Genomic DNA, 27,534 nt, shown 5'->3' on the forward strand with positions numbered 1-27,534 from the left:
TGACTCCTCTGAGCTGCTAAGCCGATTGAATTTTGCAGTTCCTGCTAGGGCGTCCAGACACTATGTGCCCTTCCATTTACCCCTGTGTCGTACAAATTTTGGCAAAAATGATCCTATACGTGTTTGGTGCTCGTACTATAACGACTTGTATAATTGCATTAGTATCGAATGTTCGTTTGTTGCCTTACGCAATGCAATACTTTTCAGTCTCAACTGATATCTTAAAGTTTACTTGTTTAGTATGTAACGATAGTTTAATTTTAGTTCTTGTTCAACGTCAAACAAAATTGTAAATTTTTAATTAATTCCATTTTTAATTCTATACTTGTATATATTTTTACGCTATTTTTTATGCTACTTTCCTTTGTATTTTGTTAGTTGACTTTAAATAAATATATAAAAAAATAAATAAAAAAGTAAGCAATCGGCTATTTGCTCGGAAGTGGCTAGCGACTGCAAAGCTCGTACATGCGATACCACCTTGTCTACAAGCGAACGTAGCTCTGTTGATTTTCTATCAGCACTCACCTTTTGCAGCTGAAACAGCTCATGAATGTGTGCCTGAAAAATTAATCGGCGATTATCAAATCTTTCAACAAGTAGGTTTAAAGCAGTTGTGTAATTTTGATCACGCATCTCAAGTGATTGAATGGTGTCTATCGCGGCACCTTTCAAACATAAGCGCAGATGCTGGAACTTTTCCAGGTTAGACAGCTCGGAGTCAGTATGAACAATAGTTTGAAACATGCCGTAAAAATCCGGCCACTCTGTATACGCTCCTTCAAACGATGGCATCTTTAATTCGGGCAGGCGGGATCTTTGCTGTTTTACCACAACGGATTGGTGCTCTTGAAGCTGCGGGTTTCTCGTTGATGACATTATCTGTGAGTCCATCTTATTTATCTCCCTGGTGTATGCTGTCTTTGCTTTTATAAATGACGCAGTACATTGATCGCGAGTACTGGCTTCAAGCACACCGGGGTCTTCCTCTTCCAGTTGAGATTGTTTTGACTCGAAATGATCCTGGGTACGGTTAAGCTGTTCCAATCTCACCGATAGCTCAGCATGGTCCATGAACTGCAATTCATCTGCATCAACTTGTATCAAGCTTATCTGGCGAAGAAGTGCTTCGCTTTTCTTTTTTAAGAACGACATTTCTTAAATAACGTGTTGATTCTTTCAAGTTATCGCGCGAATATTGTGATTTAATAAGTTGAGTCCAACTGATTGGAATGCAAAACTGGTTTGCATACCAACAACGAAATTTGGATGATCCAACTCAACTGTTGAATAGCGTTATTTGTGCAGTTTCAACGTATGTACGAAAGCTATGCACTAGCAAGCAAACAAAAAGAACACATAAGCGAATAGCGGTGCCTATGTGATCACGTCGGGGTCACCAAAAAATGTGATCGTCGCGCAAGAATTTTTGCGCTCGAATGTATAGCAATGAGTAACAACAAATAAAAAAAACCTTAGAACGGTGTTGTTTTGTGCACGATATAATTGATAATGCCTAATCTTTATTGAGAGTTTGTTACAAAGTACAATGAGGGTTGCAATGTGAAAAAACTCAAATGTGTAGTAGGTGATGCCACTTGGTTATGCAGTAGCGCTCTGAACAGTGGCGATGATATGAAACCAATATTACTAAAATAAAGCGGACAATATTGTAACGAATTTACTGCAAATCCTCTTATTTGCAACCTTCTGCTAAGTTCGAATCAATAAACTGTTGAATAAATAACTCCAATCTTCAATAATGCAAAAATGGCCTTTATTAAAGTACTTCACAATAACACTTATACTTCGCTTACTGATAGCTTGCTTAACTCAACTAATTGTCGCGCCTCTACTGTTGTCGCCTCGTTTCATACTTCTAGGCTTTTCCATTCCAGAAATTACTAGTTCGTTATCAGCTACAAAATCACCAGCCACAACTACGTTTATAGCTTCACATATGCGCGTGAGTAATACTTGCACAAATTATTGCCCTCTCTTGTGAGCACCTAAGATAAGATATATGCATGTGTTTGTGCGTTGCTTCTCCGCTGCGTGTACGAACATATGTGTAGAAATAATGATTGAATTATTGATGTGCATCAAGTCACTGCTTAGCATCGCTTAGAGATGACAGTACCCCTTAGTGTTGCTAATATTCGTAACACTGCCCTCCACCTAAGTCTGGTCGTTCCGATCAGACAAATCTCTCGATTTAAACGCTGCCAGCCTTTCCAAATGAACCACTTTCAATTTGGTTCGTGGTTTGCCAATGGTTTGTATGCGTTACACTACATCGTTGATCCGTTTTACAACTTTGTATGGGCCTTCCCAATTACACTGCAATTTCGGGGACAAACCTTTTTTTCGTTGCGGGTTGTATAAAAGCACCAAATCTCCTTCCTGAAACCCTTCCGAATTAAATGCGTTATCGTACCTCGCTTTCATCTTGTCACTCATAATCTTTGATCGTTGCCTTACAAGATCGTGTATCTCTCTCAGCTCTTATTTCAAGACACGAGTAGATTTCTTGACATTTCTCTCCGCATCGGCATCTATCCCAAACTTCAAGTCAGCTGGCAATTGAATGTCATTGCCAAAAATTACCTTTGCGGGAGTTTGGCCCGTTGTCTCATGCACTGCCGATCGGTAAGCCATCAAGAATAATGATATATGTGTGTCCCACTCCTTATGGTACTTCTCTACTACTTTCCTTAAATGCTCCTCCAATATTCTATTGAATCGTTCCACCATACCATCGTACTGAGGATGCAATGCAGTTGTACGTGTTTTTCGAATTCCCAATGATTTACATATTTCCCGGAACACAGCTGATTCGAAATTCCTGCCTTGGTCAGAGTGTAACTCCATTGGTACACCATACCTTGCAACCCAATTGTTTATAAACACTTCTGCTACTGTTTCCGCTTCTTGATTTGGGTATACCTCTGGCCACTTGCAGAAGTAATCCATAACCACCAGGACATATTTGTTTCCGCAGTTGCTAGTAGCGAATCTTTCAAATGGCGCACCTGAGTTATATTGCTTCATCTGGCCATGACTTCGGGTTTTGGGCCCTTTCGCTCTGCTGCAAACCTCGCAGCTCGCAATCCAATCAGTGACCGACTGACGGCAACCAACCCAATAGAATCTCTATTTAATCTTCTCGAGCGTCTTCGTGATTCCAAGATGACCTCCGCTTGGACCATTATGCAGCTCGCTGAGCACGTCAGGAATCCTCTTTCTGGGAACAACTATCAGTTTCTTCTTGCATTGACCATCCTCACTCTCCCATACTCGATGCAAGCAACCGGATATCAACTCTAAACTGTTCCACTGTGCCCAATATGACTTCGCAATGGGACTCTCTGCTGACATCTCTATTTGGTCTTTCGTTTCGTTTGAGCCCTTGCATAACATGTGAAAGATCTGTATCTTATAGCTGACACTTCCCTAGCTGTTTCTTATCCCATTCATCTGTACATGTTATAGTCATTAGCCGGACATCTATAATGTCTTCTTTAGCCTCGGCCTTTGAACAGTGCTTGCATTCCAAACTACATGTTCTTCGTGGCCGTAGAGGTATTTGTGGAAATGTTTAATGCACTCTACCAATGCCAACAGCTCTCTCCGTGTAACGCAATAGTTCCTCTCTTGTTTTCCAATCGAACGGCTGTAATATGCAACTACCTTCTCCTGTCCATCGACCAGTTGTGATAAAATGCCTCCTATAGAATATCCGCTCTCATCTGTATCTAGAATAAACGTTGCTCCTGGAATCGGATATACCAACATTGGGGCAGTGCACAAACGCTCCTTCAATGTTTGGAAAGCCACTTCCTGCTCCTTCTTCCATTCAAAAGCCTTATTTTTTCTTGTAAGCTCATGGAGGCTATGGGCTACGATGGAAAAGTTTGGTACAAATCGGCGGTAATATGTGCACAGCCCAAGGAAACTTCTTAATTCATGCAAGTTCTGTGGTCTTGGCCAATCCTTTACTGCCTCTATCTTTTCATTCGCTGTACAGATACCTTCTGTCGTTACCTTGTGATCCAAATAATTTACTTCCTTTTTAAACAGCGAACAATTTTTGGAACTTAGTTTCAGACCAGCGCCAGCTATTCTCTGGAAAGCTTCCTCCAAGTTCTTAAGATGTTCATCAAAGTTCTTGCCCAATACGATGATGTCGTCCAGGTACACCAAGCATGTTTTCCAATGTAGTCCTTTCATTACCTGGTCCATGAGTCTCTCAAAAGCAGCTGGTGCATTACAAAGTCCAAAAGGTATCACTGTAAATTGCCAAAGACCATCACCGACACTGAAGGCTGTTTTCTCTTTATCTTCCTCCTTCACCTCAACTTGCCAGTAGCCGCTTTTCAAGTCCAGTGTGAAAAACCATTTCGTACCAGATAGCGAGTCCAGAGTATCGTCAATTCTTGGCAATGGGTAGATACCTTTTTCGTGACGTCGTTCAACTTGCGGTAGTCCACACAAAACCTCATTTTCCCATCCTTCTTATTCACAAGTACCACCGGTGAGCTCCATGGACTAGCTGATGGTTCGAATACGCCGCTGTAGCTCATTTCTTGTGCGATTTGACCCACAACTTCCCGCTTCGCCAGTGGAACACTTCGTGGAGCTTGACCGATCGGCCTCGCATCTCCAGTGTCAATTTGATGTTTCACAACGTTGGTGCGGCCTGGTTTGGAACCATCCTGGTAAAATATGTTCCCGTACTTTAGCACCAGTTGTTTTGCCTTACTCCCTGCGTCCATGCCGTGATGTTATTTGAAAGATCAGTATTACTAGATGAAACGTGTTCCTGGACCTGTTCACAGTTAATAACTACTTCAGCCTCTTGGCATCTTCCCAAAATAGCTCGTTTGGTCATTTTGAGTGTGACTTGAACTCATTGAGTACTCTTACCGGAATACGTCCATCTTGTTGTGTCATATCCAGGGTTTTTCCTACAAGTATATTAAGTGCTGATGTGTTTTCTGCTTCTACAACCCACAATTTGTTTGTCCGACAATCTCCATCAACCTTTTTTGCCCAGATGACTGCTTCGGATTTTGGTGGTATTTGCTGACTCTCTTCCACCAGCACTCGTTTACTGCTGTAGCCTCTCACGTAGCCGAAATTAAGTGGCACATCCATGTTTTTATATCGCATCGTCTTGCTTTGCATCTTTATGCCTTGGTCGATTAAGAAGTCAACTCCAATTATGATTTCATCAACAATCTCTGCCACTATAAAATTGTGTAGTACCGTGACGTTCCCAATTGCTACTTCACATGCTACTTCTCCAATTACCTGGGTTTCCTCTCCCGTGGCTGTACGTAATCTTGCTCCAAGCAATGGTCTTATCTTCTTGTTGATTACTCTGGTTGAGTTGAAATTTCGCAATTTGGTATTACAGATTACAACTCAACCTGTCAAAAAAAATTTCGGTTGAGTTGTCTAGTCTACAACTTTTTGTGGCATTGCCGTTTACAACCTTGTGTTGGTGTAGTTGTCAAAGACGTCAAAATCTTACAACTGCTTACTAGCAGTTGTCTCATGCAATTTTGCAGTTGTTTTGAAAAAATGTTACGTTTTAGAAGACGGTTCACCGCCTAATTTTTAACAAAGATGTTCAAAGTTGATATCAAAAGACACGTTTCGACCTCCGATTTAGGAATCCGAAAACAAAAATTGTAATTCTTTGCGACAGCATGGCACTGCTAATACGCGTCCAAAAATATCGAGACGCGTATTAATCTCGAGAACAATAATCCGAAGGCGGAAAAGAAACATTTTATCTCTTGTCCGGAGATATTTGTAGTTGAAGTTGGCGATTTTCATGTGGTTGTTGTAATGTTGTTGTCTTTTTTCGGTTTTTGTTTAATATCTTTTGAAGGAGTTAAAATTTTTATTTTCCGCCTTCGGATTATTAATACTGATGCCAAGACGCATCGTTTAATACCTCTCTCGATATTTTTGGACACGTATTAGCAGTATCATGCTGTCGTAAAGAATTACCACAAAAATTAAAAATTTTATTTCTAATAAAATCTAGTTTCATGTGGTGTTGTATTTTGCCAGATTTTTTGTACACAGCTATGCAGAAAGGTGTTGGACCCAACCAGAGTTATTTTTACGAATCGCGGCCAAAGGCCGTCAACGCAGAACGATGTTCTGTGCAAAAAAACTGTGGAACGGGCCTCATATTTCGTACCCTCTCGGGCCATTTTGTGGGTCTTTGTAAATATCTTTCAAAAGAAATAAAATTTTTAATTTCCGCTCTCGAATCCTAAAAACGGAGATGGAAACCCGTCTTTTGATACCACCTTTGATAAGAGTTAGATGGTGCACGGGCTTATAAAACGTTACCAAAAAAAAAAAAGCAAAACATTTAAAGCCGGTAGTTAAACCTTTTTTAATCAAACAATAGTCAACAATTTTGTACACATTTCTAGAAAAAACAACGTTTAAACGAATTACATTGAATAACTTTTTGACTTTAGTTGGACGAGGCTGGCCGCAGTTCGGATGCAGCCAAAATAGGTGAAATAATTATGCGAGTCCCATTGATACTTATCACTACTCCTGGGAATCCTATTTGAGTAAAATACAGTTTTTTCTGTTTGGGTTTTAATCTACTTCGCACAAATATTCTCCTCAATAATATCTAAAACCAGTCCAACACCAAAATCATTTCCACATCATATTTGATAGCTGCCGTCAGCAAGGAATCGGAGTATGGCGCATAATTTTAAAATACGAACGCGTATGCGGAAATGGTCCTTAATTGTGTTTAGTACTGAGTAAAATGCTTCTTTCAAATCTGCAAAATAACTTCATATGAAACTCATTATTTGTTTGTCACTTAAACATTTTCTTACTTGGTGCTTGGTAGTTCCAAGGGATTGGAATGATCACGCGAATGTTTTCCGTATTCGCGAAATGTCAATCACCAACATTTTTGTCATTATAAAAAAATGTCATATAATATTAATAAAAAAAAAAACACATTTGAAAATGCTTAAATTTCTGCCACAAATTGATCAGCTGTTTATTTATCTGTCAAATCATCACTTTCTGAAGTTGGCAACTCAATTCAATTTCAACTGAAATAAGTTGTAATTCGTAATACCAAACAGGAGTTGAGTTGTCTTAAAGTTGAGTTGTTTTAATTACAACCCAACTAAGTTGAGTTGTAAACGGTAATAGGGGCATAAATCTGATCGAATGATGGAATGGGATGCACCCGTATCTACAGTCAGTAAACGTTCCTTACATGCCCTCCGACAGTAAGATTGCTTGACCTTCTTCCAATTTGCGAGATAGAGATTATGGGGCATTCAATTGAGGGAGCCAGCTTTAGTTTAACGATTGAGTGGACTTGGAGATTTGCTCATCTCCTTCAGCTCTGCGTTTACGACCACCCACATTGTTGGAACTGTTAGGGTTGGTGTTGCAATAACGCGCAATGTGCCCTGGCTTTCCACACTTAAAACATTTGATTGCATCATTATTCTTCTGCTGCGTAGCCTTCAGTGCTTCCAAAATTGTGTCTACCCACTCTGGTCTTTCTACTTCCACACGATGAGCCTTATATGCTAGTTTACTCAGTAGGGAGGCAGTTTCCTGAGTCAATGCATGTGATACCCTTTCAGCAAATGTTGGCTTTGGGTTTGCGTATGTGGCTCGCTTCGCTTCGACGTCCCGTATGCCATTTATAAAACTCTGGATTCTTACCCTCTCGGTGTATTCCACCGGTGCGTCCGCATTTGCCAAATGAGCCAACCTTTCAACATCCGAAGTAAACTCTTGCAAAGTCTCATTAGCTTTTTGGTAACGGTTTTGCAATTCTATTTGATATATCTGTTTCCTGTGTTTGCTTCCGTATCGCCGTTCTACAGCAGCCATCAATGCGTCATAACTGTTCCGTTCGTACTCTGGAATAGTCTGTAAGATTTCGGCAGCTGGTCCTTTCAATGCTACGAAGAGTGCAGCAACTTTATCTTCTGTATTCCAGTTGTTCACTGTTGCGGTGGTAGGGACGAAACAAATTAGATGGGGTCTTCTCAAATTGTAGCTTAAAGACCTGGAAATGAACAGAACCGTCAAAGGATGGTGTTTTTACCTTTGGATTACTCGTTGGAACTGCTGGGCGATTTAGTTGCAACTGCTCGATACGTCCTCTCAAAGCATCCACCTCAGCCTCGATTTTTTGTTCAAACTGTAAAATGTTTGTATCTTGTGCTCCCAACTTCGAGGAAATACGTCCTTCTTGCTCTTCCCGTCCAGCAGAGATCTGCGATGATATCTGTGCTGAAATTTGCGCCAACTTTTCGTATATTCGTGCCTCTTGCGCTTCAATCTTCGCTGTTATTTCAGATGACATTTCTGCAATACGTGTCTCCTTTAATTCCATCTTGGATGCCATATATGTCTTCTGTTCTTCCATCTTGGACGTTATGCGTGTCTCCTGCGATTCCAGTTGAGATGCCACTGTCGATGTTTGAGCAGTTATTGCAGCCAATATCATGTTCAAGTCTGTGCTCGTAACTGTCTGCGATATTTCGTTTTTCTCTTCAATTTTTGTTGTCGACATCAAGATGAAAGACATACTCTTCCACGTTAATTCCTTCTGCTTCCATTGCCTCTCGTAATCGTGCCTGAAGTTCGAGTTTACTGCCGGTTGTATTCAATCCACGGCTCTCCGACTCTTTCTTCAGTTGCTGGATCTTCAATTCACTGAACTTTGCCATGTCCTTGTTGTCCTCTGGAATTTATTCAACAATTCCTCTTCTGACACCAATTGTAACGAATTTTACTTGCAAATCCTCTTATTTGCCTTTTTGCTAAGTTCGTATCACTAAACTGTAGAATAAATAACTCCAATATTGAATAATGGAAAAATGGCCTTTATTAAAGTACTTCACAATAACACTTATACTTCGCTTACCGATAGCTTGCTTAACTCAACTAATTGTCGCGCCTCTACTGTTGTCGCCTTTTATAGTGTCTGATTTCCTCGTTGCATACTTCTAGGCTTTTCCATTCCAGAACTTACTAGTTAGTTATCAGCTACAAAATCACCAGCCATAACTACGTTTATAGCTTCTCATATGCGCGTGAGTAATACTTGCACAAATTATTGCACTCTCTTGTGAGCACCTCAGATTATATGCATGTGTCTGTGCGTTGCTTTTCCGCTGCGTGTACGTACATATGTGTAGACATAATGATTGAATAATTGATGTCACTGCTTAGCATCGCTTAGAGATGACAGTACCCCTTTGTGTTGCTAATATTCGTAACAATATGATAAATTTTGATTACAAAACAATCAGTGCATAGCCATAACTTAATCCAAAATAGCGGATATATTAATTTTAGATACAAAACAAAATTAGCTTGACTTAAGGATGAAACCATTGTTATTTTATATAATGAATGTAATAATGCGCATGTGTATATACTTACCTGAGAATATGTTTGAATCAACGCTCATATACTATTCGGCCTATATGTTGCATGTATATGTTCGCCTCGGTAAGCGCTTACGATTTACTATTGCATCCTATTTTTCTTTCAACAAATCGGACAAATAATCAAAAAAAATTAAAATTATTTTTGAAATAAAATGTATAGCGCAGTTAGGTTTTAGTAACGAACGGTTAAAAAATTTGCGTTGTGGCACACTCAGTAAACCGTAAATGAAACTAAGCACTTTTCCTTAACAGATTAAACTTCGTACCAGAGCCTAGATTCAGTAATGTGGGTTTTGAACTCATGCTAAAAATGAAGCGTTTTAAAAGTTTCAACTGTATAATAACTGAATACCGATCGAAATATCTAACCACTAAAACAAGTCTTTTTCTGATAAGTCCGTTGTTTTATCAAAAATTAATAACAATGTGTTTGCCCGAACATTCAACACTTCCCTTTTTAATGATTCGCATAAATTATCTCAAGTGAAATGTCATTGTTCTGCTACATTTTATTGATAGAGCAATTTTCGTGGTAAGAATTCTATTGAAATTGAAAATTATATGTGGATAATAGATTTGCGGAAAGTTTTATTAGCAGTATTTTGAATTTTTGTTTCAGTTTAAGTGAAAAAGATAATAAACGTACCAAAACCATGCCGAAAAAACCAAAATTGAGAAAAAGAGACCAGCGCACCATATGGGGTTGGAAGGGACCATTTTTGTTCCAAATGGGATGAAGTGGCAACCGTGTTCTCAAATGCAAGCCCCCACATCAAACGCATATACATATAAGCATGGCTCAGGGGGTGGGAGGGCGGTTTGGCCTTGAAGGTCTCATGTGGTCATACTAAATCGTTCCCGAGATGGTCGGGCTAGTGCCTTAATGGTGCTTCTAAGGACCATCAACATCGATAATACTCCTAAAGGCCCTCGGGTAGTGCCCTCATCGCTACAACAAAAACTTCTTAAGCCTCTTCAATCAGATGTCTTTTGGGATGTCAAGGTTTCTGGGTATTCAACAGAAAATGTTCAGCACTTAATTTCTCTCCCTTATTGGGAGTACTCTCGCCTCATTGTTTATGTGGTGTTTTGGGGACATAAAAAAACAGACCGTAGCTATTATGAGAGAAATGTTTTGGCAGACCTGTATTTTCTTTCAGTGAGTAACTTTTAGGCTTGGTGACCATATCGGGGACGCGTAGCATTATAACAGCCGGCCAATTGCTTTGTAAGTGGCAATGAGCGTCGCTTTATTTTTACCCCAAGTGCTGCCGGAAAGAGGATTTTATTACGGATCTGTATTTTAGGTACAATTGCGGTTGCATGCTCTCCAAAATGTAGTTACTCATTTTAGTGTAACTCTTTCATATGGGTACATTCAGCACAATAGTATTCATGACAATAGCATTGCTACAATCACGCAAGTTTCTGTGTATAAAGGAACTTCGGACTTATGCCCGGTTTTTCAGTAGTTGGTTAAGGCCGCCTTTAGGGTATGCGTATGGAGGAGGAAACGATCGAGCACGTTCTGTGCTCGTGCCCTGCACTCGCCAGGCTAAGACTCCAGCTATTAGGAGTGATACAGCTGTCAGATCTAGAAGCAGCAAGTGGCTTAAGTCCTAGAGAGCTTCTGTCCTGCCAAGAGGACAGAGTTATTTTATAACATAGGCCCTGGTTTTTGATAGGGTTTTTCAGTTTGGTCGTTAAAACAAACTTCTGGTAACACTACGGACTCAATCAGTCTATGTGAGGTCCTCATGGACCGGCCAGTTCAACCTACCTACCTAGGGTATGTTTTTTTGTGTGGCAACATTTTTTTTATTATCTATGTAGATAATTTGTAGAAACGGCAATAGCTCGACTTGGTATATCACCCTGCGTCGTCAAATGTCAAAATTTCTTAGCTGCTGCTATTTCCATGCAAAAGAAATAAATCAAAATATTTCTTAAGCGTTCGGTTAAGAGCTCCCTTGGGCCCTTTATAATTCAATTACAAATTTTAAAAGAAATCTTATCACATTTTATTTTATATATGTGACCCGGTCTATGAAAAAGTGGCTTATGACTCAAAAAAGAAATTGCGAGAAACAGCTGTTAACAGCTGTTTTTTTGAGTCATAAGCCACCTTTTCATAGACCGGGTCACATATGTAGTAGTTTTGGTTAAAGTCTACTTGAGGGGTCGACGGCTAATACTCTACCAAAAATATCGAGAGAGGTTTCGACGACGCGTCTTGACCTCGACAATAATCCGAAGACGGAAAGGAAAAATTTTCTCTCTCTTTCCGGAGTGGTTGGTTGACACCTCTCTCGGTATTTTTGGTATCGTATTAGCAGACGACCCCTCAACTAGACTTTTACCGTAGTTTTCGGCATAATAAATAACGCACTATATTTATGCTTTCTACTCGAACTCTTTATTTTTTTCGACTGACTTTATTTTTTCTTCATTTGAAGTCTTGTCTTAAAAAAATTACTATGAATACACAATTTATTTATATAAGGTGTGAAGAGTTAAAGTTACAGTGCCACATATATGAGGTAGAGTCTAGAACAGCAGTGAACTGCTAACACACCTCCAAAAATGTCAGAGAGGTGTCCAAAAATGGGGTTTAGACCTCAGTATTAATAACCCGAGGACAGCAGCAATAATGAGATAATTAATAATTTGCATTTTGTATGGAAGATTGAGTTCAATAAGGGCTTTAATTAACTTGACTGATTAGTTCATTAACCATGTGTGTAAAATTGCTTTAAGTCAAAAAAGAAATAACGAACTGTAAAAAGTATGTTGTTCGGACAAAAACGATGAGTCAGCATTGGGGCCATAGATCGCCAAAAGATACATGATTGCACTTCGCACACACAGTGAGAGCATAATTGTGTTGTGGAATGCGAATGGCGGTCGCCGTGGAGTGATGGTAGCGTGCTCCGCCTACCACACCGCAACATCAAAATTTTAGAAATAAGGTTTTTCAATTATAAGACAATTTTTCTAAGTGGGGTCGCCCCTCGGCAGTGTTTGGCAAGCGCTCCGAGTGTATTTCTGCCCTGAAAAGCTCTCAGTGAAAACTCATCTGCCTTGCAGATGCCGTTCGGAGTCGGCATAAAACATGTAGGACCCACATGTCCGGCCAATTTGTGAGGAAAATCAAGAGGAGCACGACGCAAATTGGAAGAGAAGCTCGGCCTTAGATCTCTTCGGTGGTTATCGCGCCTTACATTTATTTTTAATTTATTTTTAATGCGAACCCCTGCTTTAGGTATAAATTTTAAATGGTGTACATACGTCGAATTTCGGAAGTGTTTTTGAAAGTTTAGTTGAATACGTCATGTATGCAGTCTGACGTTCACGATAGAGTAGAAACCATTTCACGCTATGCTTTTTGTTCTGTAAATATTATGTAATATTTTTATTCTGAAGTTTCTATTCCCAATTTTTGCCTTAAATTACCTTCTTTCACCCTTAAGGCTTTCAGATTTCGCTCTCGAGCCTCTGGATCTTCGTTTTCATGCGTACTTGAGTGTAACTGTCGCTCCAACGATGTAGGAAAAGATAAGGTGCAAAAATCACACCTATAAATATTATCACCCAGATGCGTACGTAAATGTCTATGCAGTATACTTGTTTGCCGAAAGGTGCTTTCGCAGTATTTGCATTTGAATGGTTTCTCACCGGTATGAATGCGCATATGAGAGCGTAAAGTTGTGATAAGTAAAAAGCTATTTAATAAAGATGTAAAGTTGGAATAATGTTAGATAAATACCTTAAGAAGTTTTTATGATAGCTTACCGCTTTTCACAAATGTCACATTTATGCGGCTTTTCACCACTATGAATTCGTTGATGTTTTTTTAAATCCGATTTAATTGTAAAACTTCTTCCACAAATATTGTAATAATAAAGTTGGAATAATGTTAGATAAATACCTTAAGAAGTTTTTATGATAGCTTACCGCTTTTCACAAATGTCACATTTATGCGGCTTTTCACCACTATGAATTCGTTGATGTTTTTTTAAATCCGATTTAGTTCTAAAACTTCTTCCACAAATATTGCACTGGTGACGTTTTATTTTTGGTCTGGTAAAAAAATTTAGAGAAAAAACAACAAACTTTCATTTAAATGTATGTGAATGAAAGATGATGCTTCGGCCAAAAAGGTTTTCTTATCGGAACCCGCTAATGGAAGCAGATGAAAAGGACGCTCCCGCACTCTGCTGGAAGGCAAAGGTTGGAAACAAATAAAATTGCCTTGCAAGCCTTTAATAGGTTAGCTAAAAAAATCCTTGGTTCGAATTCGAAGGCAAAAATGTTTGTGATAACTATTTTTATTTTTCGTAATTGAAATATATTTTTTTTAATTTAGGCCCGGTTTTTCAGTACAAGTTCCACTCAGTTTTTCAATTAAACTACGCTTAAACTTATTCTGCAGTTTTTCAGTCTACTTTAACTGAAGTTTAAGCTGAGCTTAAGCGGTCGATCTGGCAGGGTTAAACTCTAGTTAACCTATCAGTTATTTGCGTTTGTTCGAAATGGCGTCGAATATACCAAACAACCATTTGGGCTTGATTATCATTAGAGCTCATGTTGATAACTAGCATACCTCTTAAATCTCAAGAGTTGTTACGAAACAGTGCTTCAACTTGAGAATAATAGTGTACTCAGCAAAAGAGGGAATTTTTTATAAAGCGAAACATTTTATTGCTTAAGTTGAAAATAATAGTTCCCAACTTGTGTTTCTTTGACTGGACTCAAGTGTAAGATTCAATAATACAGTATTTTCACGAAAAAAAAAAATATATGATTTCTTTTTGATAAATTACACTTCATTACTGTTATCAATCAGGTGTTTATTTGTTTATTTAGCTGTTGGCATTGGTGGTACCACTTGGAGATTTTTTTTCAACTTCGCCTCAACTCGATATCCAATGTAGGATATCAACTGGAGAAACGTGTTGAATATTCATTTGAGAACTGTACATTTCTCAAAATCTCCCAAAGGTTGGATAATAATTTGAAAATGCTAATGACGTTGAGGATCAATTCGAGAACTATAAATGTTACAAAATTTTCCAATGGTTGGATAGTGATTGGAGAATGAAGTTGGATATATACTTGAGAACTATCTGGTTTAAGAATAACTAGATAATGATGTTGGATATCACCTCGGGAACTAGATATAATTCGTTGGAGAAATATTTTTTAAATGTATGTTGGGTAAGCAAAATGCAGCTGTTGTCGTATCTACAAATTATCTAGATAATAAAAATCCAATGTTACCATACAAAAAAGCCTATCCCAAAGGAGGTCTTAAACTGTGACTGAAAAACTACTCAGTAGTTTAAGGGCCAATTAATGGTGACTTATCCATAACCAGATAAAACAGCTGATCGAACCAACTTTATGGATATCAATGTAATCGATTAATGGTGCCATACCATAACGCTAACGCCATAACCATACCATAGCCATTTCAGTTGGTGAATTTAATAACTTTTTGTAGATTTTATTCATTGTTTTGGATACGTTATGACTAAGAGACTTATTATTTGTGGAATATGTTTGTAATTTTTTGCGTTTTCATTTTTATGAAATTTTCACGATTTTTAGGTTAATGCACCATTAATCGATCACATTGGAGATGGTATTGGATATGGGTATGGTTACGACTATGGCGTTAGGGTTAAGGAAGTTTAATTTGGCCTTTACCTGGAGTTTAAATTTGACTAGAATTTAAGCAAACCTAGCTTAAACTTAGCTTAACAAACCACTGAAAAACCGGGCCTAAGTAGCATAGTTCAATTCAACGCAAATCTTAAGTGTGCTTACGAAGCAAAACTCTGCATTTTACGTTATCATTAAATATTCTGAGAATGCCCCTTTATAAACTTACTTCGTAGTTTTCATATCAAGATGTTGCTGCTTTAATTTAGCCTCTTGTTCTCTTAAGGCTTTGATATTTTGCTCACGCGTCTCTGGATCTTCGTTTTTGTGCGTTGCTAAGTGTATACGTCTCTTCGTATGTGAAGAAAAAGCTTGTGGACAAAACCGACATCTGTAAACATTGTCACCCAGATGAATACGTAAATGGCGGAGTAGATGTGAACTTTGTACAAAACTATTAGTGTTGAAAAAAAAAGATTGCGATGAATTGAGATAATCACGATGAAATAAGGTTTTTATAACAAATTACCGCTTTTCACAAATACAACACGGGTACCGTTTGCTCTCTTCATCAATTATTTTGCGTCTGGACAGTAAACAATAAGAAAAAGGTCGATAAAAATAAAACAACAGCAAACATTTATTTAAATATAAAAAACAGTAAAATGGTTCAAAATAAAAAGTCTCGTATTTTTTATTAGCATCAAGATTTGGATTATTTCGTGGTTACCCAAGATGGGCTCGAAAAACTTAAATTGAGAGGTCGATGCCGGCGTTTGAAAATTGCGGTTTTCCTTAACTTTGAAAATTCTAATTAATGGTCTTCTTTTTCGGTACAAAAAAAATATTTCGAAGAACAGTCCCAGAGCCGCTTTATCTGATATTGTCATGGTACATGCTTCTGCACCATATAGCAGGACGGGTACGATAAGTGATTTGTAGAGCATGATTTCCGTTTGCCGAGAGAGGACTTTACTTGTCAATTGCCTACCTAGTCCAAAGTAGCATTTATTGGGGGTATTTCAGAGGTGATGTTGTTGTTAGTGTCAACGCTGGTTCCCAAATAAACGAAGTCTTTCACTATTTACCGCCGCTTTTTTCCAGTTTGGAGTAAGCAGAACTGACGGCACGGGTGCTTAGGTCGATGATATCAATGTCGGAAAAAAAACTAAAAAAACTGATTTTCTTGTTTGAAATTCAAAGAAAACTAAGCGGCATTTACGAATATTTTCGCGTAATCATAAATGAGTTATGATCATTAATGAATGTAGTATCCAATGTCGAGAATGCTTTGACAATACCAAGTGTAGCCAGTAGGAAAAATTATTTAGTTTTGTGAACAGTGAATAAGTCCGCTGAAATTAAATAAATAAAAGTTTAAAAAAACTAAAAAACACGCTTTTATAGCTAACCGAACTAAAAAATAGAAAATAATTTTCAATTAAAAAGAGTTAATATAACAGTAGTTAATTACCTCAAAATAAAGTTATAATAAAATTTAAGTTATTAACAGAATAATCTAATTCAGATTAAAAAGCGTGGTGTGCATTTGACTACATTTCATATCTTTCCTCTCAGATAGTTGCCAATAGAATGATTGTAACATTCAATATCAAGCACCCCACGCTTTTTACTGTGAATTAAATTATTCTGTTAATAACTTAAATTTTATTATAATTTTATTTTGAGGTGATTAACTATAAATGATTGTTTGGCCTTCTACTACTGTTATATAAACTCTTTTTAATTGAAAATTATTTTCTATGTTTAGCTCGGTTAGCTATAAAAGCGTGTTTTTTAGTTTTTTAAACTATTATTTATTTTAAATTTTTTAGTTCAAGTAATTTTAAAAGTTTTAGTCGATAGTGATGAAACCTCGAAACGCCAGCGGTTCATGGATGAATCCAACCCCACGGCACCGAAAAAGGCCAAGATCATGGAGGCTGGATGCGGTCTTTCGCCGAAATTGCCATGTGTCGGCAGATCATTGGCATTATAGACGAGAGCAGTGCAGATGGCAGGATCCCGAAACAACAGTGGAAGTGGATCGAGGCCGCGCTCGCTACGGCGGCCGTTAAGGCTAAGAAAGACAACCCTGGTCCACCGCCATCTTACACCGATGCAGGGTGGTTCCAGGGCAATGTCAAGCTAATTGCCTGTGACGACGCCAGGTCGGTTAATCCCTATAAGGCCGCCGTCACGCTGATAGGGGTGGTATATCCGGGCGCGCGCCTCAAGGTAGTGGAGGCGCGTGATATCCCCTCACGACCAAGGGCTAGAGCCTGGGTTCCAGTGACGCCAACGGACCCAGCTGACGTCATGGAGCTGCTCCAGGAGTACAACCCGCCACAGGTTTGGAAGTCAACCCGGATAAAACCGAGCTTGTCCTCTTCACGAGGAGGTACAAATTACTAAATCTTACACCGCCAAGAATTGGGAGTACGTTCTTAGCGTTTAGCGATCAAGTATTTGGGAGTTATTCTGGATAGGAAGTTGCAAGGGAGTTTGGAGCTCTGCATTACCGGGGCTCTCGGCTCCACTCCAGATTCCGTTACATACATACCTGGATACATAGATACATAGATAGATACAGGCCAAGCTAATAAAAGCGTTTTAAAAAGGGCTCCAGTATGCTCTTTCGTAGATGTGCCATGCATCCACTTCTATCATTAATAAAGGAATACGCTTTTCGAATTATTTATTTATTTATTTGAGCCTTTGAATTTATAGATTCTTACAGACTATATTATGCAAATTTTTACATTAACTTAATCCTAAGAAAAATAAGATCTTAGATTGTTAATTAAGGCAGCGTAAGGAAAAGTATAGTCAGCACCTGAGGAATTAAAAAACATATTCAGATCAGCACAAGCCCTAGAAATGGGAGCATTTATACCATAAATAGTTCTAGAAAACCCAATTTTTAAGGGTTCAAACTGTCGGAGGTTTCTGCATGGTACATTAAACTGAATTTTATCAAGAAGTGATGGACAATCAACGGTCCCTGAAATTATGCCAATGACAAATGAGCAAGATAGAATGGATCGTCTATTTGCAAGCGTGTTTAGATCAATTAAAAGGCATCGATATTCATATGAAGGCATTGACTCAGAGAAGTTTAAAGATCGAAGAGCAAATCGTAAAAAAACTTTCTGAACACGCTCAAGCCGATTAGAGATGCCAATTTGGTAGGGTCTCCATATGACAGCCGCATACTCCAACTTCGACCTGCCAAAGGCACAATATAGTGACTTCATAGTGTATGGACTGGTGAATGCGGAACAATTACGTCGTATGAACGCAAACATTGCGTAAGATCGAGTTATGACATAGTTTACATGCGTAGAGAAATTAAATTTAGTGTCAAAATACACCCCTAGGTCTTTGATTTCTTCAACAGATTGCAATGTATAGCCAGCGATACTATAGCAAGTACGAAGGGTATTAACTGATTTTGAAAAAGTCACATGAAAGCATTTTTTAATGTTTAACGATAAACGATTTAAACTACACCTGTTTTCGACATTATTAAGGTCTGATTGCAGACGTTCAGAGTCACATAACAGCAAACAATTTTAGATCATCCGCATACAGCAGATATTCAGCAAACGAGAAGCATGAGCCAATGTCGTTTATAAAAAGTATAAACAAGAGAGGTCCTAGAATGCTACCTTGTGGGACTCCTGAGGATGCAATGAAGGGACGGGATGTGGTATTATCAACATCTACGACACAGCGCCTGTTGGATAAGTAAGACTTAATCCACATCATAAGTAAGACTTAATCCCCATTATGTGCAAGGTTTCAAATCTATGGCCATTTGGGGTGGTCTTAAGTTCAATTGACCTTATGTCCGTTAGCCTAGTCACCCCACCATCACATTATTGCATTGTCATCGAGCCTTGATACGTGTGCAAAGTTTCAGTCAAACTTATGGCCATTCAAAGTGGTAATAAGGCCAATTGACCTCATGTCACCAGACCATCACATTAGCGCATTGTCATCGAGCCTTGATACGTGTGCAAAGTTTCAATCAAACTTATGGCCATTCAAAGTGGTAATAAGGCCAATTGACCTTATGGCCGTTAACCTTATGTCACCACACCATCACATTAATGCATTGTCATCGGTCCTTGATACATGTGCAAAGTTTCAAATTAATCAGACTTCTAGAAACCGATGAAAATTAAGCTCAAAGATTCCGTTACATAGATACAGGCCAAGCTAATAAAAGCGTGTTAAAAAGTGCAAGGATATCATATATGTAATACTCCTATATTGCTAATAGAAAATACTCGCAATGAGTTTTGAATTCAAAATCAAAAAAAAACAGCCTACAAAATTTTTGTGATGGTAGCAGCATAAGTGTGACAAGACAAAATTTTAATTGAGGGTACATTCGGTTATTGAATATAAAAACAAAAGCCCTTGATTTTGAATGTGGTGTAAGTCATATTTTCCTTGGATTAAAAAATATTTTTGTATTATGGAATATGATTTTTCGACAGTAAAGTAGTGCCAACAAAGAAGTATTTATTATGATTGTGAAATGTATAACCATTTTAAAAGGAAATGTGGTTTTGAAAGGTTGAAATGACTTACACCATCAAGGAAACATTTCTTATTAGTAATTAACATTTTATTCAAATTCATTTCATTGTAACTAAGTAAAATATTTATTAGTATTTAGAGAAATAAAGTGTTTGTGAAAAATTGGTGGGATATAGGATATTCATGTTTTTTTAGCCAAGACACAGCTTTTCCATTGGTGTTTTTCTTTCAATTATTCGTTGATTCTTTTAGTTGTTTTGTGGAAATGAAATTTTTCTGAGCCATTTGTAATACCAAAAATGGGTTTCTCTTTTTACATAATTCTATTAAATTATAATAATGCTCAGGGATGTATAAATAATTCGATTTTTTAATTTTAGTTTCTATCAAACCAAAATCGCGAAAGAATGGCCGGATACCATGAATTTATGATCAACTGTTTCAACATTATTATCACATGACTGAACAATTTTTAACCAAATTAAAGCTACGTTAATGTTACGATTTTGTCCTGAGCAGGCATCACTGTAAGCTATGACATGCTTTTAAGTGGATCAAATGTGAATCCGTAATATTCACTCGGGTTATTTTTTGCCTTTTGTATGTCATCTGTTAAACTTTTTCTAACCCGTTCGGCACTGTTAAGATGTGAATCATAAATTTCCACAAGATGCAACTTCTCGCCTTCATTACTGGATGCTTCAATTTTTAGTTTTACCGAATCACACTTGCGGCACATGTCTTTACGAGGAGTATCAAAATTTAAGTTGAAGTCCATATTAAATATTTTCCTGTAAGTCCACCCCTTCACACGTGATGTATTATTTTCATCACATTTTTCCACATTCAGCTAATACATTTCTCGAATATCTAAGTCAGCACATAGATACTTCCGACCTGAACTGTGATGTTATCTCGTGTAATGGCTCTCACATGCTGGAAAACTCAGAATATGTTCTCGTACCACTTTAATTTTTTCTTCATCTGTTTTTCTAGATGAACAAGCCATTTTGCCACGACGATCCCTTCCAGATGTTTTAGCATTTAAGACACGGCTTAATCTCCCGGTCGATATTTTGAAAGTATCCACAAAAAAAAGTTTTACAAACAGAAACTTCAGATTTCCGTACATTGAGATTAAACCTATAACTACATTTTCCTATATATCCTTCCATTTATACATTTTTTGGAACAAAGGCAATCTTTATTTTCGAAAAGTTTACCACTCACATGCTTAGACTTTTTTGTTTCATATTCCTCTCCGCTATTTCTGTTCAATTGTCTTATATTTAGTGCATAATTACGTTGATTTCGTGTCCTCTTCCTTGATTTCATGTTGCTTTCCTCCATTTGTAAGAGTTCGTTTATTCAATTCACTTTTAATGTATGAACTGATTCATCTGAAGACGATATTAGTCTTATTCGTTTCCTTTTGTTGGGAGCGCTACTTATACTTCTTCGCCGTATAATATCTACAATTAACTATAAATAGTAGTTTGTACATTAAAAGGATCACTTGATCATACCCCAATCGCTATCTGAAGACATCACAAAATAACTAATTATGTTGCCAAACTTTGTTAACAGACTGACTTATATCACTATCAAAAAAAAAAAAAACAGTAACTGTATTTTGTTTACCAACCAAAAAATAAACACATTTATTTAGTTAATTTTCATGGCATACTGCTAATCTCTTCAGATTATGTTATTTTATTAGAATTTGATATGAAATAGCTGATAAACTAGATTTTAAAAATTTTTTACTTTTACCCGTTTCAAAATCAAGGGCTCATATCGGCACTCAGATGTTTGGGAATGTATCTAGCCTTTAGTAGCAATATACGAGTATTATATTGTAACGAATTGCCCTTTTGCTAGGTTCGTATCGCTAAACTGTTGAATAAATAACTCCAATATTGAATAATGGAAAAATGGCCTTTATTAAAATACTTCACAATAACACTCAAACTGTGCAACGAATAGCTTAATAACCAAACTGATAGCTTAAATGAAACTGACTTTTAAAATAATACTGCTATTGCTCGCTAGATATCGTCTTAGTTGTAACTGCTTGACAACTCAGGTCAAACTGAATTTCAGCGCCTCTACATCTGCGGCCTTTTATACTCTCTGGTTTCCTCGTTCGCATCTTCTAGAATCTACTAGCATTGTCCATGAGCTCTCAAACTTCTCAGCTATAACTAAAATTGCACGATTTTATAGCTTCTCTCATAATCCATGCTTGTATGTGTGAGCGACACTTCCCCAAATATAATTGCCTACATTTAGGAGCATCTCAAATAAGATGTCTGCATATGGTTGGGCCTTGCTTCACAGCTGCGTGTACCTACATATGTGTGGACATAATGATTGAATTATTTATGTGAATGCTTGTAGTTTACAGTATCTCGCGCACACATAGGCGTATAAGTAAATGCATCTGTGTGTGACATCTCTCGGCTGCCTTATATATGCATGTGTATACATGGTTTGATTATTGACGTAAATATCGCTTAGCATGGCGTTAGCATCGCCTTAGCGATGGTATAGCTTAGTGATGCTAATATCCGTGACACTGCTCTCCACCTAAGTCTGATCGTCCCGATCAGACAAATCTCTCGATCTAAACGCTGCTAATCTCTACAAATGAACCACTTTCATTTTAGTTCGTGGTTTGGTAGTGGTTTGCATGCGGTACACTACATCGTTGATCCGTTTTACAACTTTGTATGCGCCTTCCCAGTTACACTGCAATTTCGGGGACAAACCTTTTTTTCGTTGTGGGTTGTATAGCAGCACCAAATCTCCTTCCTGAAACCCTTCTGTATTAATTGCTTTATCGTACCTCGCTTTCATCTTGTCACTCATAATCTTTGCTCGTTACCTTACCAGATCGTGTATCTCTCTCAGCTCTTCTTCCAAGACACCAGTGGATTTCTTGACATTCCTCTCCGCATCGGCATCTATCCCATACTTCAAATCAGCTGGCAGTCGAAGGCCATTGCCAAAAATTACCTTTGCGGGAGTTTGGCCCGTTGTGTCATGTACTGCCGAACGGTAGGCCATCAAGAATAATGATATGTGTGTATCCCAGTCCTTATGGTACTTGTCTACTACTTTCCTTAAATGCTCCTCCAATGTTCTATTGAAACGTTCCACCATACCATCGGACTGAGGATGCAATGCAGTTGTCCGTGTTTTTCGAATGCCCAACTTCTTGCACATTTCTTGGAACACAGCTGATTCAAAATTCCTGCCTTGGTCAGAATGTAACTCCATTGGTACACCATACCTTGCAACCCATTCGTTTTTAACCACTTCTGCTACTGTTTCTGCTTCTTGGTTTGGGATTGGGTATACCTCTGGCCATTTACTGAAATAATCCATAACCACCAGTACGTATTTGTTTCCCCGGTTGCTAGTAGGAAATGGACCTGCGACATCCATGGCGATCCTTTCAAATGGTGCACCTGAAATATACTGCTTCATCTGGCCATGACTTCGGGTTTTGGGCCCTTTCGCTCTGTTGCATACCTCGCAATTGGCAATCCACTCGGTGACCGACTGACGGCAACCAACCCAATAGAATCTCTGCTTAATTTTCTCGAGTGTCTTCGAGAGACCAAGATGACCTCCACTTGGACCATTGTGCAGCTCGCTGAGCACGTCAGGAATCCTCTTTCTGGGAACAACTATCAGTTTCTTCTTGCATTGACCATCCTCACTCTCCCATACTCGATGCAAGCAACCGGATATCAATTCTAAACTGTTCCACTGTGCCCAATATGACTTCGCAATGCGACTCTCTGCTGACATCTCCTCTCTGCTTGGTCTTTCGTTTCGTTCGAGCCCTTGCATAACATGTGACAGATCTGTATCTTCTAGCTGACACTTTCTTAGTTGTTCCTTGTCCCATTCATCCGTACACGTTATAGTCATTATCCGGACATCTATAATGTCTTCTTTAGCCTCGGCCTTTGAACAGTGTTTGCATTCCAAACTACATGGCCTTCGTGACATTGCATCGGCATTTCCATGGGTACTACCTTTTCGATGCTCAATGGAAAAGTCATAGCTTTGTAGTCGCTCGATCCACCGTGCCAATTGTCCTTCCGGATTACGGAACTGCAGAAGCCATTTCAACGCTGCGTGATCTGTCCTGACACGGAATCGCTGGCCGTAGAGGTATTTGTGAAAATGTTTAATGCACTCTACCAATGCCAACAACTCTCTCCGCGTAACACAGTAGTTCCTCTTTGGTTTTCCAATCGAACGGCTGTAATATGCAACTACCTTCTCCTGTCCATCGACCAGTTGTGATAAAACGCCTCCTATAGCATATCCACTCGCATCTGTATCTAGAATAAATGTTGCTCCTGGAATCGGATATGCTAACATTGGGGCAGTGCACAAACGCTTCTTCAATGTTTGTAAAGCCACTTCCTGCTCCTTCTTCCATTTAAAGCTTTATTTTTTCTTGTAAGCTCATGGAGGCTATGGGCTACGCTGGAAAAATTTGGTACAAATTGGCGGTAATATGTGCACAGCCCAAGGAAACTTCTTAATTCATGTAGGTTCTGTGGTCTTGGCCAATCCTTTACAGCCTCTATCTTTTCGTTCGCAGTGCAGATGCCCTCTGTCGTTACCTTGTGACCCAAATAATTTACTTCCTTTTTAAACAGCGCACACTTTTTGGTACTTAACTTCAGACCAGCGCCAGCTATTCTTTGGAAAACTTCCTCCAAGTTCCTAAGATGTTCATCAAAATTCTTGCCCAATACGATGATGTCGTCCAGGTACACCAAGCATGTTTTCCAATGTAGTCCTTTCAGTACCTGGTCCATGAGTCTCTCAAAAGTAGCTGGTGCATTACAAAGTCCAAAAGGCATCACTGTAAATTGCCAAAGACCATCACCGACACTGAAGGCTGTTTTCTATTTATCTTCCTCCTTCACCTCCACTTGCCAGTAGCCGCTTTTCAACTCCAGCGTGGAAAACCATTTCGTACCAGATAGCGAGTCCAGAGTGTCGTCAATTCTTGGCAATGGGTAGCTATCCTTTTTCGTTACGTCATTCAACTTCCGGTAGTCCACGCAAAACCTCATTTTTCATCCTTCTTTTTTACAAGTACTACCGGTGAGCTCCATGGACTAGCTGATGGTTCGATGACGCCGCTGTCGCTCATTTCTTGAATGATTTGACTCACAACTTCCCGCTTCGCCAGTGGAACACTACGTGGAGCTTGACGGATCGGCCTCGCATCTCCAGTGTCAATTTGATGTTTCACAACGTTGGTGCGGCCTGGTTTAGAATCATCCTGGTCAAATATGTTCGCGTACTTTAGGAGCAGTTGTTTTGCCTTACTCTGATATGCTTCCTCTAGCCCCTGCGTCCATGCCGTGATGTCATTTGAAAGATCAGTATTACTAGCTGAAACGTGTTCCTGGAGCTTTTCACAGTTAATAACTCCTTCAGCCTCTTGGCATCTTCCCAAAATAGCTCCAATCTCCATCAACCTTTGCCCAGATGGCTGCTTCGGATTTTGGTGGTATTTGCTGACTTTCTTCCACCAGCACTCGTTTACTGCGGTAGCCTCTCTCGTAGCCGAAATTAAGTGGTACATCCATGTTTTTATATCGCATCGTCTTGCTTTGCATGTCGATCTTGATGCCCTGGTCGATTAAGAAGTCCACTCCAATTATGATTTCATCAACAATTTCTGCCACTATAAAATTGTGTACTACCGTGACGATCCCAATTGCGACTGCACATTCTACTTCTCCAATTACCTGGGTGTCCTCTCCCGTGGCTGTACGTAATCTTGCTCCAAGCAATGGTCTTATCTTTTTGTTGACTAAATCCGCTCGAATGATGGAATGAGATGCACCCGTATCTACAGTCAGTAAACGTTCCTTTCCGTCCACATGTCCTCCAACAGTAAGATTGCTCGATCTTCTTCCAATCTGCGAAATAGAGATTATGGGGCATTCAATTGCGGGAGCCAGCTGTCGCCCCTTGCGGCTGACTCGATTTAGTTTAACGATTGAGTGGTCTTGGAGATTTGCTCATCACCTTCTGCTCTGCGTTTACGACCACCCACATTGTTGGAGCTATTGGAACCGCTGCTGCAATGTCGTGCAATATGACCTGGGTCGCCGCACTTGAAACATTTAATAACTCCGGCATTTTTCTGTTGTGATCCCTTCAGTGCTTCCAAAATTGTGTCTCCCCAATCTGGTCTTTCCACTTCCACACGATGAGCTTTGTATGCTGGTTTACTCAATAGTGAGGCCGGATCCTGAGTCAATGCATGTGATACCGTTTCAGCAAATGTTTGCTTTGGGCTTGCGTATGTAGCTCGTTTCGTTTCCACGTCGAATGCCATTTATAAAACTCTGGATTTTTACCCTCTCGGTGTACTCCACGGGTGCGTCCGCATTTGCCAAATGTGCCAACCTTTCAACATCCGAGGCAAACTCCTGCAAAGTCTCATTCGCTCTTTGGTGACGGTTTTGCAACTCAATTTGGAATATCTGTTTTCTATGCTCGCTTCCATAACGTCGTTCTATAGCAGCCATCAATGTGTCATAACTGTTCCGTTCGTACTCTGGAATAGTCTGTAAGATTTCGGCAGCTGGTCCTTTCAATGCTATGAAGAGTGCAGCAACTTTATCTTCCACATTCCAGTTGTTCGCTGCCGCGGTCTTCCCAAACTGTAGCTTAAAGACCTGGAAAGGAACAGAACCGTGAAAGGATGGTGTTTTTACCTTTGGATTACTCGCTGAAACAGCTGGGCGATTTAATTGTAATTCCTGGATCCTATCTTTCAAAGCATCCATCTCTGCCTCTATTTTATCCTGTCGCCCCTGAAGCCTTCATGAAACTGGGTTAGTTTTTCTTCCATATGCGCTTCCAGTTTCGATGATATACGGACTTCCTGCTCTTCTAGTTGTGTGGAGATATGAGATGATATCTATGCTGAAATTTGTGCCGACATTTCGGAAATACACGTCTCCTGTGCTTCAATCTTAGATGTTATGCGTGTTTCTTGCGATTCCATCTGTGATGTTATGCGTGTCTCCTGCGATTCCAGTTGAGATGACATTTGTGACGACATTTCTGAAATGCGTGCCTCCTGTGATTCCAGTTGGGATGCCATATATGTCTTCTGTTCTTCGAGCTGCGTTTCCATCTTGGATGTAATCTGTGTCGACATTTCTGACATATGCGACGACATTGATGTTACAGTCGAAGTTTGTGCAGATATTGCAACCAAAATCATGTTCAAGTCTGTGCTCGTAACTGTCTGCGATGTTTCGTTTTTCTCTTCAATTTTTGTTGTTGTCTCGTCCCCTTCAGGATAAAAGACAAATTCGTCCACATCAATTCCTTGCGACTCCATTACCTCTCGTAGCCGTGCTTGAAGTTCGATCTTATTGCCGGTTGTATTTAATCCACGGTTCTCCAACTCCTTTTTCAGTTCCTGGATCTTCAATTCACTGAACTTTGCCATGTCCTTGTTGTCCTCTGGAATTTATTCAACAATTCCTCTTCTGACACCAATTGTAACGAATTTGCCTGCAAATCCTCTTATTTGCCCTTTTGCTAGGTTCGTATCGCTAAACTGTTGAATAAATAACTCCAATACTGAATAATGGAAAAATGGCATTTATTAAAATACTTCACAATAACACTCAAACTGTGCAACGAATAGCTTAATAACCAAACTGATAGCTTAAATTAAACTGACTTTCAAAATAATACTGACTGCTATTGCTCGCTAGATATCGTCTTAGTCGTAACTGCTTGACAACTCAAATCAAACTGAATTTCA

At 39.0% G+C, this 27,534-nt stretch overlaps 2 protein-coding genes across 2 annotated transcripts in view; both read right to left on the reverse strand.

Moving 5' to 3' along the window:
* Positions 1-1,794: 1,794 nt before the first annotated feature.
* On the reverse strand, positions 1,795-12,869 carry LOC137249262 (uncharacterized). The gene is made up of 5 exons (XM_067780591.1): positions 12,771-12,869; positions 9,475-9,571; positions 8,954-9,295; positions 8,129-8,868; positions 1,795-8,027 (listed from the first exon to the last, which is right to left on the reverse strand). The coding sequence occupies exons 4-5, from the start codon at positions 8,612-8,614 to the stop codon at positions 8,025-8,027; spliced, it is 489 nt and encodes a 162-aa protein (XP_067636692.1). The 5' UTR covers positions 8,615-8,868; positions 8,954-9,295; positions 9,475-9,571; positions 12,771-12,869; the 3' UTR covers positions 1,795-8,024.
* The window catches only part of LOC137248429 (zinc finger protein 91-like), a 104,247-nt gene continuing 88,366 nt past the window's right edge, over positions 11,654-27,534 (reverse strand). Inside the window, exons 15-20 of the mRNA XM_067779367.1 lie at positions 15,676-15,732; positions 15,376-15,600; positions 13,437-13,562; positions 13,275-13,361; positions 12,936-13,204; positions 11,654-12,872 (exon numbers count right to left, since the gene is read on the reverse strand). Of these exons, the coding sequence (XP_067635468.1) occupies positions 12,859-12,872; positions 12,936-13,204; positions 13,275-13,361; positions 13,437-13,562; positions 15,376-15,600; positions 15,676-15,732 (778 nt within the window). The 3' untranslated portion in view covers positions 11,654-12,858. The remainder of the gene's footprint in view (positions 12,873-12,935; positions 13,205-13,274; positions 13,362-13,436; positions 13,563-15,375; positions 15,601-15,675; positions 15,733-27,534) is intronic.

The sequence above is a fragment of the Eurosta solidaginis genome, chromosome 4 (assembly GCF_040869045.1).
Source record: "Eurosta solidaginis isolate ZX-2024a chromosome 4, ASM4086904v1, whole genome shotgun sequence".
Lineage (NCBI taxonomy): Eukaryota > Metazoa > Arthropoda > Insecta > Diptera > Tephritidae > Eurosta > Eurosta solidaginis.